Source organism: Physeter macrocephalus, chromosome 10, assembly GCF_002837175.3.
Source record: "Physeter macrocephalus isolate SW-GA chromosome 10, ASM283717v5, whole genome shotgun sequence".
Classification (NCBI taxonomy): Eukaryota; Metazoa; Chordata; class Mammalia; order Artiodactyla; family Physeteridae; genus Physeter; species Physeter macrocephalus.
This window is the reverse complement of record NC_041223.1, coordinates 60,279,270-60,301,314: the sequence shown is the minus strand read 5'-3', so window position 1 is coordinate 60,301,314 and position 22,045 is coordinate 60,279,270. Positions and strand designations below refer to the sequence as shown.

The 22,045-nt window shown below is 34.2% G+C and overlaps 1 protein-coding gene across 10 annotated transcripts in view; it reads right to left on the bottom strand.

Moving 5' to 3' along the window:
* Positions 1–6: 6 nt before the first annotated feature.
* USP45 (ubiquitin specific peptidase 45) overlaps positions 7–22,045 on the bottom strand; it is a 67,503-nt gene continuing 45,464 nt past the window's right edge. For 5 of the 10 annotated variants that reach the window (XM_007101123.3, XM_055087601.1, XM_007101122.3 and 2 more), the window contains 9 exons: positions 17,767–17,848; positions 15,781–15,872; positions 14,246–14,302; positions 13,381–13,524; positions 11,407–12,079; positions 10,300–10,397; positions 6,879–6,965; positions 3,859–4,012; positions 7–3,054 (listed from right to left, as the gene is read on the bottom strand). In XM_007101123.3, the coding sequence (XP_007101185.2) occupies positions 2,924–3,054; positions 3,859–4,012; positions 6,879–6,965; positions 10,300–10,397; positions 11,407–12,079; positions 13,381–13,524; positions 14,246–14,302; positions 15,781–15,872; positions 17,767–17,848 (1,518 nt within the window). In that variant the 3' untranslated portion in view covers positions 7–2,923. Of the gene's footprint in view, positions 3,055–3,792; positions 4,013–6,878; positions 6,966–10,299; positions 10,398–11,406; positions 12,125–13,380; positions 13,525–14,245; positions 14,303–15,780; positions 15,873–17,766; positions 17,849–22,045 lie in introns of those variants that run through there. The other 5 variants (XR_008618395.1, XM_055087602.1, XM_055087604.1 and 2 more) reach the window with 5 other exon arrangements.

The window sequence follows — 22,045 nt, the reverse complement described above, 5'->3', positions numbered from 1 at the left end:
CCCGGTTCCCCTGCCTCGGCAGGCGGACGCGCAACCACTGCGCCACCAGGGAAGCCCTCTGTTTTACTTCTTAAATTCATTTCGCCAAACACTATAGTAGTTGTTTTGAGGATCTGTAAACATTCTCACTGATTTGTACTGTTTCCTGAGGTCATCTGGAAGCCACTGTTGCTAAAGTAGCTCACAATTTAGTACCCCTGCAAATGTGCTTTGGAAATATTCAAAATAAAAACAAAAATTTAAATGTAGATCCATGTGTAACTTAACATACTTTCTCTATTACAAAAGCTATCTTTAGGAAATTCTTAGATCTCAAAATCAAATTTATTCCATTACCAGCAGACCTGGACAAGCAAAGCATTCATAAACTTTAGGCCATAAAAAAACAGATTTCAGAATTAACTCATTTAACACTGTGGAAATGAAAATAAAAGTATCTTATTACTTCTAGAATAATGTCTAAAACTTACATAGGCCTCTTCATTTTAAAACATGTTAAAACAGTGTCAGCCCAGGGCCTGACCCTTAGTAGATGTTCAATAAATATATACTTAATGAATAAATGTGAAGTTAAGCATAAAAACTACTGTAGTATTTGAGTACTGAGGTAATGTTCTGAAGCTACAATATAGCACTCACTTAATGAAAAATCAGTCTTAACTGGTATTCAGAATAAAGCTTAAAAGATCTCCTAATCTGATAAATTTAGCACTAGTTCATTTCCTGGCATCCAACGAAAAGAGGAAGTAGGCACTTTCCTTGATTCTTGCCCTCACCTATCACTTACCATCTCTACTTAACTCTGTAAGGGATAAGCCAAGAGGCAACAGAAAAGAATGGTCTTGTTTCTTTCCCTCCTTTCTTGCTTCCTTTCCCTCTTTCTTTCTTTCTTTCTCTCTTTCATCTATCCATCTATCAATGAAACAAGAAGCAGGTGACCATCCAATGAAAAGTGCATGCCTCTTAATGGTATCTTTTCTAGGAGAAAAATGAGACAATTTAATATTTACATTTAGGGGAGGGGATGGTAACTGTCATTACCAAGACAGCTGACTTGAATAAAGAGGATTAACTAATAGTTTTCAAAAAATTTCACTGCTCTGGTACTGAAGTCTTCAATGTTAACGCATTGCAATTAAACAGAAAACACTTTAAACACTGTTTACCTTTTACAGGACACAACCTGAGTTTACAGGTTAACTTATAAAGATACATTTCTCCATCATTTCACTGTTAAAAATCAAGAAAATCACTATTATTGAAATTTCAACAGCTTAAAAATACAATTTATGCAATGACATTTTTAAGCTCTGAATTTTGTATATTATTACCATCCTTAACACTAATCACAATTCCATTCATCCATATATCAAAAGGCGGCACTGGTAACCTTGATAATATTACATATACTTAAATATTAAGAAGGGTGAGAGTCTTCGTTAAATATTTCCACACATTAACTACAGCCATTATTCTTATCCTTCCTTAACAAGAGGAGAATGAACTAGGACCAGGCACTTACCCAGCATCTGCCTGTACTATCATTCGTTAGCACTAATGATTAGGATGCTTGAACCATGCAGTTATGTGTTTTGATTTAATAATTAACACCAAAGTAGTCATTTTAAAAAAATTTAAGCCTAAGTAATGGTAACGTTTTCATGCCAAGTTTTGACAGCTTAATAATTTGTTTTCTAGGGGGGAAAAACTACCATATGTTTGCTATTAATTATTTAAAAAGAAAATCCAAAATGCCAACTTTATGCTCCATTAAAATAAAAACTAAACCTATATGAACTTACTGATGATGCTTGCTGAAGACAAAAGGTGATCTCAAAACCCCAAAACCATGATTAATATTTACTGATCTACAGAACTAGAAAATGTATTACATTTTCCTATTAAGCATAATAAGAATAGAATTCTCTATCATGTACAAATATGATTTGATAATTTACATTTCAAAGGTATCCTACGATCCCATATGGATTAACAACTTCTATTTACCAATTCTGCATGTAACAATTATCTATAAATATATTTTGACTTTGGCTAATCACTTGCAAATTATTCTCAACTCCATCATGAATAGGCTGCAAATAATATGTTGATAAAATATTTCAGTATTTTTCCAGTTCTCAAAACCTCAAAGCAATAAGCTAACCAGTATATTATTTGTAAATCCATATTACTGAAGCTACAGTGGTACCTTTTTATATGGTTGAATCATACAAAATATGACAAGGTCAGTATGCCAATTGTGTAAGTATATGTTATAGCAATGTGTCCCACACGGGAGTGTAATATACCACTGGATAGCTCTGAGATGATTTTTAATGAAGTGCTACATGAATGAGCAATTTTTCTTTAGTTATATATTTATTTTAATGTTTATTAGAAAAAAATGTAACTAGCACATAAAATGTAGAATATGCTCAAAATAAGACTATGGTTTAAAAAGGCTAAAAAATAAGCTTAAAAATAATAAGTAAACAATGGCATAGGAGATATATATACATTATATACGAAAACAGAAAGGTGGTATTGACTCACATTTGGGAAACACTGTTTTAAGGAATGATTTGACTTAGCCAGCATCATTTCTGAATGCTTATAGTAATAAGCCACATTATAAAGGAGTTTCCTCTACTACTGTAAATTCTGTTTTTTTTTTTTCCAGGACAAATATGTTTTTAAAAACATGTGTTTACATTTATTTTAAGAATATAATTTTGAAAGCATTTAGTAAATTTAATTTACTTTAAAAGGATTCACCAAAATGGTAAACATGTTCAGGAGCATTTGAGGGACATGCTATTCCTACAGAAAAGACTACAAAGGTACATTGCATATAATGGTTATCGCTGCAGCATTAAAATAAAAGTGATCTAAATAATCATTACCATTAACAGTTAACAAATCATTATAATATTCTTTCATAAAAAAGAAGGTACGCTTGTGCGCTAAGTGCTCTTGATTCTGGAACCACCTGCACGTAAGTGTCACTAACATGGACCCACTGGCCTGGTGATTCACTATCAGGTTCTTTCAAACCTAACAAAACAAAAAGAAATATAATTTTACAATAAGTATGTTCTGACTTTACATTAAAGACAACACATTTATCACAAACTCTAATGCTAGACTTTATTGCATAAGGCTGTTTCTTCTTGGGCTAAACAACTTCCAAAATGAACTCTTTCAAAGCGTTAATATTAGTATCATTTACTTTAAATATCTAGTGAAATATTAGATAGTCTTATGAATATTTATTTATTCAAGGAAAAGTGCATCTGCACTAAAAGAGAAGGAAGAAAATACACAGTTTGCCGAAGCAAATTTTTTTTTTTTTTTTTGCGGTACGCGGGCCTCTCACTGTTGTGGCCTCTCCCGTTGCGGAGCACAGGCTACTAACGTGCAGGCTCAGCGGCCATGGCTCACGGGCACAGCCGCTCCGCGGCATGTGGGATCTTCCCGGACCGGGGCACGAACCCGTGTCCCCTGCATCGGCAGGTGGATTCTCTACCACTGCGCCACCAGGGAAGCCCCCCGAAGCAAATTTTCAACTCCAACTCTAGTCTGAGGACCTGGTATGTCTTTAAAAACTATTGGTATTGTTAAATAAAATGCTATTCCACTGCAATACACGATGACTTAACACCTTGAAAAACTGGGTGTCACTTCACATGACCTGAAGGGTACAGTTTTATGATATTTAAGATTATCTAGGTACTCTTAAAGGTTTTCCTCACTTAAAGTGAATTCACTTGAAGTATCCATGAAAGAACTTACCTCTTCCAGAAAAGGAAGAATGAATTCATTTGTTTTTAAGAGTAAAATAAACTTAGGATGGCATACCAGGTACATTTTTCTTTCCAGTGATATGTTCCAGTAATTTCCTGGAGGGTGTTCTCACTTTCACGTAAGCGGTGTAGTGGCCTCCTCTCATTGAGCCACTATGTTCCACTATGCCATAGAGACCATAGAGAACTTTATCTCCCACACTTACATTCTTTTAGACAAAGAAAAAAACCTCAAATTAATTAGTAATAGTTAGTGAACTCTTATTATAAGGAAAATTAAGCCAAATGCAAGTCCTACTTAAAATAAGAGCAATGCATATTAAAACAACACTGGCGTACGTCCCCACCTGTATTAGACCAGCAAAATGCAAAAGCTTGACAACATTCTCTGTTGGCTGGGCTGTAGGGAAAAGAAAGCTCTCATATGGGAACGCAAAGGGGCACACCCCTATTCAGGGATATTTGACGTTATCTAGCTAAGTTACACAGGTATTACTCTTGGATTTATCGATCCTTCTTCTAGGATTCTATCTCACAGGAACATGAGCAATATGTAAAAAGACATGTACCATACTAGTGATTGCAGGATTATTTGTAATATCAAAAAACTGGAGTAGACTCAAATGTCCATAAATTGGGGACTGGTTGAATAAACTATAGTGCATCCATACAATAGAGTACTATGCTGCTTGAAAAATGGAGTGCAGACTATCTCTAAATACTGCTATGAAATAATCTCCAGGATACAATGTTAAGAATAAGGTAGAAAAAAGGATACATATTGTAAGCTATAATTATTAAAGAGGGGAGATGCAGATATATATACCTATTTGTTTACATTTTTAAAAAAATAATAGATGAATGAACAATAATTTGAAAAAATGGTTATCTATAAAGGGAGGAAAGAAACAGGTAGAACAGACATGGAGAAAAACTACACTTGTTTGAATTTACCTTGTTTTATACATTTGACTTTGGAACTACGTAAATATTTTATGTAATTATTAAACAAAAAATTTTTAATTTAAGTAACAATCCCTAAAAATGAAAATTTAAAAATTAAGCAAATGAATATCCAGTTGGTGGCATAATCACTCAGAGAGCAACCACAAGGGTCATGTCAAAAGAACCCAGGAGCCAACTTGAAGTGGCTCTCGGTAGCCAACAATAGATCCATTAGACTAACGTTATTAGACCACGAATTAAAAGAAAAGTGCAGTAAATTGAAATATATTTAATGTGTTTAAATCCATGAATTCATAATGATAAATTAACTGATCACAGTTTGAGGATGACAGTGAATTAATTCATTATTCTGAAAACTGGTTTAAAAGGGGGACGGGGAGAGAACTGAGCATTTACCCTGCCTTTTCTATAAGAACTATACCATAAGATAACTAAATAGATGAAAGGAATTTCTCTTTATATAGAAGTATTCTAGCAAATAAATGAAGAAAGAATAACAGGATTACCATTCTGTAATTCTTAATGAACTCATTGAGCAACACTGGTTGCTAATATCACAGAAAGGTAACTGGCATCATGTGCCACCTGATGAAAGAACAGAACACTCCCTATGAAATAGCCTTACCGGGAGGGGGAGGAATATCAAACCTGAATCTGTTCAAGCCTCTCTTGATCCAACTACCTATCTGTAGGAAATAAAGAGGATAGAGGAATAATCATCAAAATCTAAACTATAGGAAACGACCAGAAAGATGATCCAGTTTCTTCAACAAATAAATTGCAAGGGGCAGAGATGGGAGAGGGACACTGTATATTAAAAGGGACTAAAAGATATTTTTCAATCATGATGTGTAGTCCTTACTTTGACACTAATTCATTTTGAAAATTTCATTTATTAGACAACTGGAAATATATACACTAGATGATATGAAAACATTATTGTTAAATTTTTTAGTGTGAAAGTGATATTGTGGTTATGTTTTAAAAGGTGGGGGTGATTCTTATCTTTTAGAGACACGTATAGGAAAAGATTTATGAATGAAATGATGTCTGATACCTGCTTCAAAATAACATAAGAGAAAAAAAATAATATAAGAGGAGGAAGTAGATGAGCATGTGGATGGGGCAGGACTGGCCATATTATCTAAGGTTTGGAGGCAAGGTGATGTGTGCTTGAGGTTCATTGTACTGTTCTGTCTACTTTGGTGTATGTTGGAAATTCTCCATAATAGGTACTTCTAAAAAATATGTTTTTGTAAGTTTAATACAGAGCTTGATAGATATTTTGTTTACCACCCTATCAAATTCTATGAATACTGAATGTGAATAATTGACAGACAGTGCTAGTATTCCATAGCAGATGAATTGGATTCACTGAAAAATTGCATTTAAGATATTTTGTTTTGATTGATCAATGTATTGAAAGTATTAAGTTCAGTAAGTTTATGTACCACAAATCCTAGACTGCTAACCAGTAATTGTGAGCAGGACAACATGTTAGTTACCCTAGAGCTGTGCAGTTCCCTCATAGAAAGCAAAGTCATCAATTTCACCTACAGAGTTCTTACATACAAGTATGAGCAATTATAAACCAATCTGCTTTCTATATCTAAGTATTAAAGTATTAGTAATTTTAAAGTATCATACTCAGTTCACAAGTACACTATTCTCAGTAGTGTACATGAAATGGCATGAAAAACAATGCAGTAGCATATTGATTTACAAAAGATAAAGAACTCTTCAACTGCTAAAACTACTGTCAATTAAGCACATCATTCACAAGGAACAGGAGAGGGCACAAAATCTGCTTACTTCTCTCAGCAGCTATCTGATTCTAGTAGTATTTACAAGCAGCTCTGATCTTCATGAACATCGTGCCTCACTCATGCTTTATGCATCTTTTCAAATTATTCTATCTCCCAAAAGACAAAAGTGATAGTCAGTGTGTTAAATGTTGGATGGAAGAAAAGGAGGGAAGGAGAGAGAGAGAGAGAGAGAGAGAGAGAGAGGGTGGGAGGGAGAGGAAGACATGGCCTAATAAACAATACATAGGATATTTTGAAGCATATTATTTGCAAGACAATTAAATATCTTAATAATATACTATACCTTACAAGTAGCAGAACAGAATGGTGCTAAGTCAAGCGTCAGTGGAAAATCTACATGTCTGTTTACTTTGCGAAGACTCAAGCCAGCCTTAAAAAAAAAAAAACAAAAAAAATTTTTCTTAATGTAACAATCTAGATCATTGTGTTTGTTAATTAAAACCAAAAGAGGAACCTAGAAGTTTTTTCATAGATATAAAAATATGACTAATGAACAGTCCAAAACTGATATATGACTAAGTTCTCAATTAGGTTTCATAAACTGTTATTGCAAAGATCATTCATTTGTATGGGTATTTTTACCACAAACAATATTAAAATAATCGCTTTCACTGTGCCTTTCAACACTTATGGGAAAATAAATTCAATGTGATAAAAGCTCAGCCACTGACACATATGCTATCACAAAAATGTACTCAACTGAAGAGTCAGGAGTCTGGTGTTATAGGCCTAACTCAACGACTGGTTAACCGTTGTCTTGACTCTAGACAACCTCATCTAGATCAAGGCAGAAAACGGGTATAAATGGATTAGATTAGGTCCCTTCAGTTCTAAAATTCAGTGATATTCATTCATTAAAAAGAAAAAAATATGAACACTCAAATCATTTTAACAGTAAAAGTAAACATTACATATTATATAAATCAAAATGCATATTCATGTTGTTAAGCAAGCTCTATTTCTTTCCCTATTTTTAGTTTCCAGAGGCAGGCCTTGAAAAATGTACACTTTGCATTTAAGTAATGATAAAAATTTGCGGATAGACCACCAAAGATATTGGATAAGAAACCCACAAATAGAAATGGTCTCTCTGGGCTTCCCTGGTGGCGCAGTGGTTGCGCGTCCGCCTGCCGATGCAGGGGAACCGGGTTCGCGCCCCGGTCTGGGAGGATCCCACATGCCGCAGAGCAGCTGGGCCCGTGGGCCCTGGCCGCGGGGCCTGCGCGTCCGGAGCCTGTGCTCCGCAACGGGAGAGGCCGCAACAGAGGGAGGCCCGCATACCACAAAAAAAAAAAAAAAAAAAAAAAAAAAAGAAATGGTCTCTCTTGGAATAACAAGATACTTAAATCTGAGATGTTTGGGTAGACAAAATTAACAGATGCAACGTTTTATGCAAAGCTTTCATGACTTCAACAACTAGTCTTTTTATTTGCATACTAATCACATAACTTTTACTACAGATCTGTTGCCTATTTCCTACCTTTAAAGAAAAAAAAAAACTTATTTTTCGACCAAAATATAGCCACACAGTGATTTGTATTTTCAAGTAATCTTTAGAAGTCTTAACATGATATCAGACATGAAATTATGAAGTCATATGTCAGGAATAATTATTTAATCTGTTTTTAATTTGTTTGCCTCCTTTCTTCTCATCAGGTGACCTCTATAAGCAGCTGATACCAGCACTGTCTGAGATCATTTCAGGCTAATGTGCCCTCCCCAGACGGTACTTTGCTATTGAGAAATTGCCCCTTATTAGAAGAGACTTCTATAAACACTATTATAAGCTTTGCCAATTTGGACAGGCTAAAAAAGGAATCTCAGTCATTTTATTTTGCATTTGTTTTGCTGGAAAGAGTGGACCTTTCTTTCATACTTTCTTGGAATTTTTACTTCTTCTATGAACTGTCAATTCATGTTCTTTACCATTTTACTATTAGAGTCTTGATTTTTTTTATTGATCTTTAAGAGCTCTTTACATATTTACAATATTAATCATTTGCTATATTTATGACAAACAGCTCTATCTTGTTGAGATTTGCCTTTCAGTGTTGTGGATGTTTCTGATATACAACTCTAAAGTTACTACAGGGAAACAGGTTTTCAGGGACACTAAAAAACTAGAAGCAAAGACATTGCTTAGAGAATCTGATCCCTAAAATTCACAGTCCCAGCGAATGAGAACGTGGCTTTGCAGACATTACATTTAGCCTGAGAACAAGAAGGGACCGAGATATCTATAAAAATCTCCCTTTAAGGGCATGAATTCTTTCTGTAAGTTGTTCCTAAAAGGGAGGCAAGTACCAAATATAAAATAACTGTGCTACATCATTCTCAGATCTGGCATGACCCTATCTCGTTCACACAGAGTCACTGCAGATATACACCTTCTATTTCACATTCTGATGTAATGAGACTCAATACATTTGCTTCTGCTCTCCATGGCCATTTCATTTCCACTGGGTTTCTGTAATGTTGGCTATAGAAAATCAAGAACTTAATCGAATTTCCGTGGATAGGGATGGGGGTATAGAGAAAAATCTCTTCCTGCCCATCTGTGGCCCACCTGAAATATTGCAAATATATAATCAAAGCTTTCAATCTCTTCCCTTGAGATTTCTTTCAAGGGTTTTATACTTAGAAAATCTTTCACACAGAGGTCAGGTTAATAATTTTCATCAAGTTTTCTTCTAGTCTTTTGATAATTTGTTTCATACAATTAAAAAACATTTATCTGAAAACAGTATTGATATATATGGTCTAGAAGGAAGCTCTAAATTTTTATTTCTTCTAACACCCATCTTTCCTAAGTCCTTTACTGAGTAATCAAGCCTCTCTCCCAACTGATTTGAGATTCATCCTGTATCATAACAAAAGAGCTTTAAATTATACTCAAATTTTATTTATTGACAATTCTGACCATACTGTTTTAATTATTAACGTTTCTTCCAGAGAAACTTTAAAATCGTTTTATCAAATGCAAAAAAAAAAAAGAGAGAGAGAGACAAGGCATTGAATTAAAACTATAAACAATTAGATAAAAACTTGATACATTATATTTAGGTTCTCTCCCATTAGTCCTACAAGAGTGGGGCCTGCCTTGCAGCCCTTTTTGCAATTGGTCCCAGCCAACCACACCCAACCCAAGTACCACTCTCATTGGAATGAAAGCTCAGAAAGTTACATGCACCTTGTTATTTCTCTGCTTCTAAGAGTTCTTAATAAATCTTATTTTCCATTCACACACACACACACACGCACTTACACACACACACGCGCTTGCACACGCACGCACGCCACTGAGGTTCCGACCACCTAAATCTTCAAATATTGTGAATTAAACAATCTTATTTAGAAAAGTCTTGTAAGCTATTATGGATGAAAAAGCAATAAATCTTATATCACAAATTTTTTAAAAAATTTATTTATTTATTTATTTGGCTGCACCAAGTCTTTGTTGCGGCGGCACGCGCGATCTTTAGTTGTGGCATGTGGGCTGTTAGTTCCCTGACGGGTGATGGAACCCAGGCCCCCTGCCTTGGGAGCATGGAGTCTTAACCACTGGACCACCAGGGAAGTCCCTCATATGACAAATTTTTAAATTCAATAAATTACTGTCTAATCCTTGACAGTAATTTACAAGACTTAGGGCTCTGCAAAACATATGATGAAAATTTGTATAGTGCTACTAAAGGGAATTTTACCTGATGAAATCTTTTAAGATGGAGAATTAGGATAGCTGGAACAGCAGAAATGAGCAATTGCTTCCTGGCATTAGTATAAACCCCTCCTGCTTTCTTTTCTGCATAAAATACAAGATAACAAAGTTACTTGTAAATTTCCGTCTTATACATTATCTACCCTATAATACAGTAAACATTTAAATAGAAGCATCATACCACATTTTCAAAAATGTTAAAAAAGAAATTAGACCTCTGATTACAGGGAGCCTCTACTCGTTCCCAAAACTCCACTAATATGAAAGGGAGTTTTTTTTAAGGCACACTATCTGTTAGACCCACCATACCTGAATAATAAAACCTGCATTTTGAAACAACTAGTCACTAAGTAATCAGAATGTTCTCTCCATTTAATCAAGGCTAGAGGTACACCAGAAATTTCTTACTTGACAAATCCCCCTTTTCTACTTTTCTCTGGTCAACAAAACACAGTTATTATATTGCTAGCTTTATAACATACAGTTACTTAAAATCTTCAAATTTACATCTTATGATATGACTTTACACTAGATTGATGGGATTTATGAAGAACATGAATCTCACTAGTGTTGTAATTTTAAGTTTTACAGAAATTTTTTCTGGAAAGATTTCAGATAGCTAGTTCCCTGAAATAAGTTATGTGGATTTGCATTTTCAAGGCAGAGATGGATACTTCCTGTCCTTCAATTTTTTTTTTTTTTTTTTTTTTTTTTTTTGCGGTACGCGGGCCTCTCCCCTGTGTGGCCTCTCCCGTTGCGGGGCACAGGCAGGCTCAGCGGCCACGGCTCACGGGCCCAGCCGCTCCGCGGCATGTGGGATCTTCCCGGACCGGGGCACGAACCCGCGTCCTCTGCATCGGCAGGCGGACTCCCAACCACTGCGCCACCAGGGAAGCCCCTGTCCTTCAATTTATTTCAACAAAAATCTACTGAAAATTTACTCTGCCCAGTCAGTGTCTTCAGTGTTGAGGTACAAATATGATAAGACAACCCCTGGTTGTCTTAGGCTCCTCTTTGTGGGATCTATAACCCACCAGTCACTGTTTATCAGATAATCCATGAATACTTTTTAAAAATTAAGCTAAATATTTACCTGCAGAACTGGTTTCCTTTGGGTACTTCTGCTTCTTTTCAGTACAGTTCTCACACAGAAGCTTGTTGTTCCCCATTAGTAATTCCATAGATGTAAACTGATAGAGACAGGACTGAATTGAACATTCTTTAGAAGTGGTTATATAGCTCTGAGAAAGGGTCTGAAAAGCATTTGGGGGGCTGTAAGACACCATATGCTTGCCCTCTGAAAAACACAACTTATTTGAAACGCCTAGTGGCTGATTTTCTCTGTCAAATTCCCTATCTCCAGTTACGGTGCTGCTCAAATGAAGTTCAGAAATAGCTTCAGCCACTCCCTCATCACCACCGTCACCCGCCTTGGTGAGTGGCTCACTCTCTGACGGATGGCAAAGGTGCCCGTTTGTGTGCACAGAGTATCCAGTGCTGGATCTCAACAACAAAGTCTGCTTAGGCGCACTTTCAGACTCTGAAGCCTCGCTGTCAGCATCAAGACTACTTTCAGAAAGGCTGGCTTCTTTTTCACTGCCGTCGGTAGGGCTTTCAGTCAGAGTCGACTCAGCGTTCACGATGCTTGCAAACAATGAAGAGTCTCTATTCATTTCAAGGTTTTCATTCTTCTGGTAAATGACAACAGCTTTATCTTCTCCAGATGACAGTTTTCTTGTACATTTTCTGTCATGAATTAGTTGATTCTGTAAGTTGATAGTGTTTTCAGAGAAAAGAATCTTGTGACCTTACTGAAAATAAATGCCAATAAGTCTTATTTAAACATTCGACAATTTCTAAAATACTATGTCCAGTACCTCCGAAATCCATTTCCTAAATCTACCCAAACTACAATCAATAGAAGATATGCTAACAAAAAGCTCTAATTTAAAAATAAGCTTTTACACAAGAAACCGATAATAATGGTTACCTATTCACGGAGAGGGAACAGGACTTTTGTAGAACAGTGCTACGAAGGAGGCGTTTCAAGTGTAAACCTTTGCATAATCTCTGAAGTCCTTGCCCCTTAAAGGACCTTCTAACAGAGTAAATTATATCTGGTAATACATCAATTTGCCAAGTTAGCACAAATCATATCATGTAAAAAAGTTTTTTTTTAAATGAGGCGCAAACTCAGATGGATGTCTTTAAAAGTATACGGCATAATTCATCAACCAGGTATGTCCCTAGAGAAATAATGGATCTAGACAACGGTCATCAATGACTGATAACATTACAGAAACAGAAACATCAAACATGATGTGCACCTCCTGATGGAAATAAACACCACCACTTAAAAGTTTTCTTGCCAAAAATTAAATAAATAATCAAACTTAAACCTAATAAGGCCTCTAGCTCTAACTGCCTTAGAGAGGAAACAAAAGGAACAGAGGCACCTCTTAACAACATGCAGATTAATTACTACATGCAAAATGAATTACCACAACATGCAAACTGAATTACTATAACATGCAAAATGAAACACTATTGATGTGGGAATGTGAGAGACTGCTGAAAAAAATGATATGATTTCTTCAACAAATAAATTGCAAAGAAAAAAAAAAGGTGGAATCTGTGGATTAAAAGACATGGCAATCTATAGATCTTTTTTAGATCCGAAATTCAAATGTGCTTTCAAAAGCAAAAACAAGTATTTTATAAGACAACTGCAGAAATTTTAATTATGACTAGATGTTTATGCTATTAAGTTTTAAACATTTTAGGTGCAGTAATGATACAATGGTTATGTCTTTAAAAAGCATCTTTTAGAGATATACATTTAAGTATATGATATATTTGGGATTTATTTCAAAATAATCTAGGATGGTGAGGAGGAAAATGTGGGATAGATACAGATAAAACACGGTTAGCTGTGAGATGATAACTATGACGCTACGAAATGGGTACATGGGAGTTTATCATACTTCCTTACTTTTGTGTACTTTTGAAATTTTTTTTAATAAAAAGTTTTAAAAAACAGATGTCTCACAAATGCATGTAATCTTACCTTATCTTTAGATGAAGAATGCTTCTTGGTGGCTCTAGGTTGATGAGTATTTTCTATAGTAATAGTGCCTCTGTATTGACCATTATCTGTGTCCTGTAAACTTCTATATTTACTCATTCTTCCCAAAAGTACAGGTTTTGAAACCTATTAGATACCATATATATAACACAAAACTTCTTTAGGAAATAAATTCTGGATATCAGCTACTTTTTAAAATTTCTAATTCATTTGAAATGTAATTTCCTAAACATTAATTCTCAAAATATGAAGCATAAAGGTTTAAATTCCTTGAGAATAAGAACTATATCACAGGGGCTTCCCTGGTGGCACAGTGGTTGAGAATCCGCCTGCCAATGCAGGGGACACGGGTTCGAGCTCTGATCCAGGAAGATCCCACATGCCACGGAGCAACTAAGCCCGTGCGCCACAACTACTGAGCCTGTGCTCTAGAGCCCACGAGCCACAACTACTGAGCCCGTGTGCCACAACTACTGAAGCCCGCACACCTAGAGCCCATGCTCCGCCACAAGAGAAGCCACCGCAATGAGAAGCCCGCGCACCGCAATGAAGAGTAGCCCCCGCTCGCCGCAACTAGAGAAAGCCTGCGCACAGCAACGAAGACCCAACACAGCCAAAAATAAATAAATAAAAATAAATAAATAAATAAATAAATAAATTTATATATAAAAAAGAAGAACTATATCATACTTTATGCATACATATACAAACTCCAATATCACGTACACTGTACAAACTCAATTACTGTATATAAAAAGTACTGACTCTCAGATATACTCAACAAATGCCTAAATATATGAATTTATAAATGCCCTTCACAAAAAGACTTAAGTTTTTTTCTCCTTACCCTTTCTTCTATTATAGGAAGTGAAATATCAATAAAAGGATCTTTTACTGTGGAGATCTTAAAAAGAAAACATATTGAGAACTTCAGTTAGAATTCTAATATAGACAATGTAGTTTTGTAAAGTCTTAAAGAAATCAAACTTCCCAGGCAACTAAAAAGTTAAAAAACGTTCCTGGAACAAACAATAATTTAATTGGGTATAGCAACACATACTGTTAATCAAAATAAGATATCCCAAAACGTCAATAAATGCAACCCAGCTGAATTTTATAATACTGTTAATATGACTAACCTATAATACATAAAGTTAACTTTAAAATAAACTGTGTTTAATAAAACTGATTAACTGAAGATATAAACATATTTTTGGTGAAATTATGGCCATAACATAAATAAAATATGAAATATTAAGAGAAAGCCATGAAAAAAGCCAGAGAGCTTGACTGTGTTTTGTAGATTCTTTAGGATAATTCTATTTTCAAAGATACTCTCTAGCTTGTGAAAAAGAAATCAACTTCTACGTTGAATATACTAAACATTTAAGTAGGGTTTGACCATTGAACAAGGTGGGGCTTAGGGATGCTGATCCCCATCCCACCCAACCGTCAAAAGTCAGAGAATAACTTTACAGTTGGTGCTCAGTATCCAGGGTTCCGCACCTGCAGATTCAACCAAATGCAGATTGCGTAGTACTGCAGTATTGACAGCATTTATTGAAAAAAATTTGCGTATAAGTGGGCCCTTGCAGTTTAAACCCACGTTGTTCAAGGGTCAACCGTAATATCATGATGACACATTCTGTGCTTCAGTATGACATGCTAGAAGGAGATATAATATATAATCCTGACTTTATAAAACTAGAGAGGAAAGGTACTCCATAATCTGGGACAGGAAGATGGACATAAAGACTCTCTTTTATGATTAAAATCTGACAGAAGTTGAAACCTATCATATGCCGCACGCTTTCAGAAATATTCCTTACCAAGCAATTGGAAACCTATAAAAATTTATACATTCTTTAAGAAGTTATTAAAGTACAGATGGCATTCAAAATGAAAATTATCACTAAATTCAAAGATGAGTCAAGTCTGCTTAAAAGAAACTCCAGCAAGTCAAATAAATGTAAACTTTAAAAGTAGATCAGCCTAAATTATGTTATGACATTAAATTATTTCTATTGGGATTACAATTTAGGGCAATGCATAATTATATTAACATAGTTACTCTCTTCGCAGAAGTTTCTCTTTCATTTTCAATCCAAATGAGTAGCTAACACATTGGAGCATATTAAAATAGGCTAAATGAACTTCACAGGTGTGTCAAGAGGAAAAATTAGATAACACATTTACTCAAAAAAATTATACATTATGTTTATTTTCTAGGAGTGAAGGATATATTTGTAAAAGACTTTTAAAAACTACTATGTAGTCATGTGTGACAAATAAATGACTGCTGATGATTACATGTGAAAGAAAACAATAAAAACAATGTGACCATAATCTATTCCATGTTGAAGTGAATTCCAAAGTACCTACATTTGCACATTCTTCACACATGACCGTGCTAGTTAATTCACCAATAAAGATACGATCTATGAAGTTCATTTTCACACCTTCTCTTCCATATGCTGTAAAAATAATACTTTTAATGCAAAAAACACATCAACTATTAACCTAACAAAGTAATAGGCTTTTTTTCCATTGAATCAAAAGAAATCTGAATAAGGCAGATATCCAGGACCATATTTAATAATATATTTCACTATATGATGTTATAATGTCTTTCTCCTTTACAATTCCACAGAGAAAATGTGATTATCAACTACTGTAGTCTCAAAGAAATAGCAAACTGTTCTTAAACTTAAGAAGTAAAATAAGTAGAGTATTAACCACTATTCATACCACACTCAACTGCTCCCACTAAACCCTTTAAAGCCTCTGTGCCTAACCTAGAGGTAGATAGAGGGATGGGAAAAGAGATTATGATTTAGGACTACAGATGCCAGGACCATAACTATGGAAACAAGAGTAGTAAAAGACAAGTAAACACTGCATAGGATAAAGAACTAACATGGCAATTAATAACTCAGTTATATATGTAACTCCTGTTACATAAAAATGTTAAAATTATTCTCTTTGGGAAATATTTATAAATAAAAGAAAATTATGCTTATGATTTGCTTCAAAATAATATGTAGTTGGGGGAGAACAGATGAAACATAATACACCATGAACTGAATGTAATTTAAGCGGGGTGATGGGCACACAGGTACATGGGCTTCATTATACTATTCTCTCTAATGGAAGTTTGAAATTTTCCATAGTAAACCATGGGGAAAAACATATTAAAAAAACTTATTCACTCCTCTTTCAAACTTCTCTTCTATCCTTTTTGGATCTCTACCTTCAAATTTCATGCAAACATTTTAAATCATTTTAGAACATTACTTGAAGCACTGAATGACAGAGCAGACTTTTATCTGGATAAATCAATAAATATTTATTAATTTTGATGATAACTATTTAGAAGTTATGTTAAACTAAGATGTTTCATTAACAAAAATTGTACAAGGGATTGAAAATAGGTTAAGATTACAAAACTGGAAAGAAGTGAAGGAAAAAATGAACAGTTATTCTAAACATGCACTAGATGGCACTATCTGAAAACAAGAGAACAAGTATACTTGAGAGTGCATTTTTCAAAATCTTGAACCTTTAACTGCACATAAAGTTTTGTCATATATAATCATAATGTATGTATATTTGTTTATAAATTACATAGGTGTAGTATGTACACATAATGCTACCAAAAAAACCAGATGTTAAAAAAGAGAGTAAAATACAAATAATATTTTTAAACATTTTCTAGAAATGATGACTACACATTACCACTAGTTACTAATCTCAAGGCAGAATATACTTTCCAGACAAGGTAAATCGTTAATAACGTGGGATATAAATCCACACTTAAATACTGATCACTGTAAATGATCATCTTTGATTAGTTAATCATTGTTTCTGCCTCATATTTTGGCTGATGAAGAGTCAACATTAGGAGTAGACATGTATGCTTGATTTTATAGTACTCTCGTAAATAATGGTTTCCTTGCAGGAATTTTTGGAGCACTGAAGCATTTTGTCTAGTTAAGACTAGACAATATCCATAAATCCACCTACCTAAGCACACTTCAACTGCAAAATGATACAATATGATAAAAGTGAACTTCTAAGCGAGGTTGCTACTTTCAACAACCTTTCAAGTCTCCCATAAGTAAGATACTTCACTTAAGGGCATCAGTGTCAATCTGTACATTTAATATTAGTTTTACTTTTTAAAATTCACATGGATTCTAGCATTTTCTTTCGATGACTCATTAGACTATCTTGCAGCCACAGGAGTAAGTACACCCTCCTTTTAAGGCCATTAGCTCACATAATGCTCAGTTCCTTTCCCTGCCCCCAAAAGAAACTTACAATATTTTCTTCTAGAAAAAAGTTTTAATAGTGAAAGAGTCAACATACCTTTGACTTTTCTTCTAGTTTCATCATCAGCAGTTTTAGTAGTTGGGTTGTTAAATGCTTTGAGAATGCCAGCTTGTATTCGCTATAAAACAAAGTAATAAGAATTTATTAAGAATCTATACTAGAATATATTCTTTCAAAGCATTATTTTGTGTTCCTGTAAATAGAATCTGGTTTTAGTGCCAATCAACTCAAGCCTCATCCTCTTAAGAGGAGGACTTTCAAACAGCAAGGTATAGTAGATCTCAGTTCCCTAATCTGTAAAATAAAATGACTGAATTTTTTAAAAAATCAAATATGTCCTTTCTTCTAGTTCTAAAATTCCATTAATGAATAATGCTCTAATGCCAAATTCTCCCCCAAACAAAAGTCAAGATTCCCAAGTTTAGGTTCTCTCTTGGGTTTAAAGCATTTTCCTCAGTCGACAAACAGCAAGCAGCCTAGTCTCATTTTGCTTATAGGTTTAGAGTAAGTTCTCCTTTACCCTTCTCTCCCCTATCTCTCCCCATCTCCTGCCCCCTCCCTCCCTCTCCCCCACTCTGTCCCTAAAATGATTTACTCCTTAATTAGGACAAAAAGTAACAAATAGACCATAGGAAATTTCTTACCTATGAAGAAAATCTTAATATAAATATATAAGAAGCTATTAAACTGGTCACTATGACCTCCATGTAGATTATTTTACTTATATACATAGATGACTAAAGTCCAGAATATTCTCCACAGCAAGAAGAGCCCAAATCTTAATTGCTGTTTTATTTGAATTTAGTTGTCAATAACAATCATGTGTTAAAGTCATTAGCAGCTCTTAGTAAATGATAAGGTTTATGGTTCCACATCTCTTGCATGTGTTTTAGGAAAGACCTAACCTCACAAAAAACTCTCAGAATAAAACTATATATATTCCAAAAATAAAGACATTTAATCTAATAAATTAATCTTCTTTAATTCACATTTTAACAGTGGGGTGAGGGGAAAGCTTATTAATTATTCTTCAAAATATATTTTTTAAGTAAAGTCTTAATCACAGGTTTTCATATATGTGAAACCACTGTTAGACCCGGACTTCTTGGTATGAAAATGATACATAAATCTGCTGTTAAAAAATTATTATGTCAGAGAAATTAAATCCAACTGCAGACTTCCCAGAGAATAATAAAACTTTGCATATCAGAATCCAAGATACTTTCCACTGTTCAGAAGAAAATTCACAACTTTATATATTTAAATCAGTTGAAAAGAAAAACAAATGAATTAAGCAGCCAACTTTTAAATTTAGAAAAGGACATCAAACCAAACAAAAGTATAAGGAAAGAGTTAATGAAGATAAAAGTAGAAATTGAAGAGAATGAATCGAAAGCTGACTCGTCGTAGCAGGGATAAACAAACCTACCAACTAATCTAAATCAAGATAAGGATGAAAAGCCCCACACCATACATCACAAAAAAGGGAAATCAATAACAAAATTAAAGACTTTGTAAGTAATCGTGAGAGACCACTTTGCTCAACTCTCACGCAATTACATTTGAAAATTCAGGGAAAAAAAAACGATAATTTTCCAAGAAATTAAATCCAGAAGAGACAGAAAATTTTCCAGCTTTCAAAGGGAGGAAAAAAAAAGAATACTGTTAAAGTCACTGAATTAAGTACTCCCTACAAAAAGCTCCAGGTCCTAACAATTTCACAGAGGAATGTCACTAAACCCATGTTCCAGGGCACAGAGAAAGGGAAACTTCCAAATTATCTTCATGAAGCACAATATTGGTACCAGAGCTGACAGAGTGTACACACACATATCAATATCACTCATGAAAAAATTCTAAATAAAATATCAGCAACAGAATACAGCAGCACATTAAAAGAACAGTACAGTATGACCAAGAGGCTTTTATTCTAGTAATGCAGGGATATTAGGGAAATCTATTAATATAAGCCATCATATACACTGAGAAAAAAATTATAAGATCAAATCCCTTGATATTCCCTATTCACTACTATTATTTACCACTAATGTTTTAGTTGATGCATTTGATAGAAAAATAAATGTCAGAGGTATAAAATATAAAGGAGATAAAATTATTTGCAGATGATATGACGTTTTACTTGGAAAAGCCAAAAGAACCAAATGAAATAAAAAACTACTATAATAATAATAAGAGAATTTAATATGGAGTATATAAATATAATGAAGTAAATTGCCTTCACACACACAAACAAAAGCCAGTTAGAAGATATAGAAGATGGACCTAGAGACTGTCATACAGAGTGAAGTAAGTCAGAAAGAAAAACAAATATCGTATATTAATGCATATATGTGGAATCTAGAAAAATGGTACAGATGAACTGGTTTGCAAGGCAGAAATAGAGAACAGACGTAGAGAACAAACGTATGGACACCAAGGGGGGAAAGCAGGGTGGGGGGTGGGGGTGGGATGAATTGGGCGACTGGGATTGACATGTATACACTGATGTGCATAAAATAGATAACTAATAAGAACATGCTGTATAAAAATAAATAAATAAAATTCTAAAAAAACAAAAAAGAAGATACAGAAGAAAATAACCCATTTATAATAGCAACTAAAAAGAAAATAACTAGGAATAAACTAAACAAATGTGTAAGATCTGAATGAGGAAAACTTCAAAACACTTCTGAAAGAGACAAAAGAAAACTTGATCAAATTGAAAGACACTCGCTTTTCTGTTCCTGGACAGGTCCTACCATTACTAACATTTCAATTTCCCCACATCCCCCACCCCCGCCCAATTTATTCATTTAACACAATTCCAGCGAAAATGGCAATAGTATGTATGAGGTTTAGGGTTTTGTTTTGTTTTGTTTTAATGTGAGAGGTTGAAGGGAGAGATCGGTTCTAAACTAGATATGGAAAAATAAATAAGAATAGCAATGAAAACTCTGGGGAGGAGGGGAAAGTGTAGTAAGAGTTGACTGGTCCTACTAGATTTACTAAATGCATTAAAATCTTCATAATTGAAAGTATGACTCTAGTATTCAAACATATAGGCAAACAGAAACAAGGGGAAGTTGAGAAATAAACCCAAAGACATATGAAAAATTAGTATAATTAGGGTGTTACCAATTTAGTAGGAAAAGCATACTATACTGTTTGGATAGGATAGCCAAATGAGAAAAAAGGAAATATCATGGAAAAGGATAAATTTCAATGGATCAAGATTTAGATCTAAAAATTAATCATAAAGAAGAAAACATGGGAAAATTCCTTTATAATCTTGGAGTGGGAATGCCTTTTTAACTATGGCTCAATAGCCAGAAGCCATAAAAAAATAAAAAATTTGAAAAAGATTTTTAAATTCAAAAAAAAAAATTTTAAGCTTTACATTTAAAAAAAAGCTACTGCCACATTATAAGCAAAATCAAAACACAAATGACAAACTTGGAAACATATTCTCTCCCTAGTACACAAAAAGCTTTTAGAAATCAGAAAAGGATCAAAACCCAGTAGAAAAATGGGCAAAAAAATAACAGATGGAAAGATATTCAGATTTATTCAAAAAGAGAGACATGTACACTAAAGTTACCCTGAGATACCATTTTCTACCTATCGGATTGGCAAAAATTTTAAAGTTTGATACAACAGTATTTTGGTGAGGTTATTGGAAAACACTCTCCATATATGTTATGTTGCGGCTAGAGTGAAAATTGTATGCCTGTGGAGGACAATTTGGTAATAGCTATCAAAATTCCACATACATGCAATCTCGTTTCTATATTTATACAGATATACTTACACACATGCAAAATAACATATATACATTGTTCATCATAGCATTGTTCATAAAAGCAAAAACACTGGAAACAACATATAAGTGATAATCGATAAGGAAATGGTTAGAATTGGTTAAAAAAAAAAAAAGGACACTTCCTATTTTCTGATATGGAAAGATTGCTACAATATCCTACCTGATAAAAAGGCAGGGGCATATATAGTAAATGCCACTTTTTGAAAAAAGAAAGGAAAAAATATGCATATATGTATATATATATATATATATATATATACACACACACACCACCAAATGAGAGCATAAACCAAGAAAGACAATAATGTGGTTTACAGGCAACAGTAGGGCCAACACATAAGAGAGGCAAAGGGAATTTTCAGGAGCACAGTGAGGAAGAATTCCAGAATGATGCCTACACATCTAATGTGGGAGGCAACCAATCCAGAATGGAGCAGTGACACTTAGGATATGGACCTACTGTCGACACCAAGATCTCTTCTGCCATTCTACCAT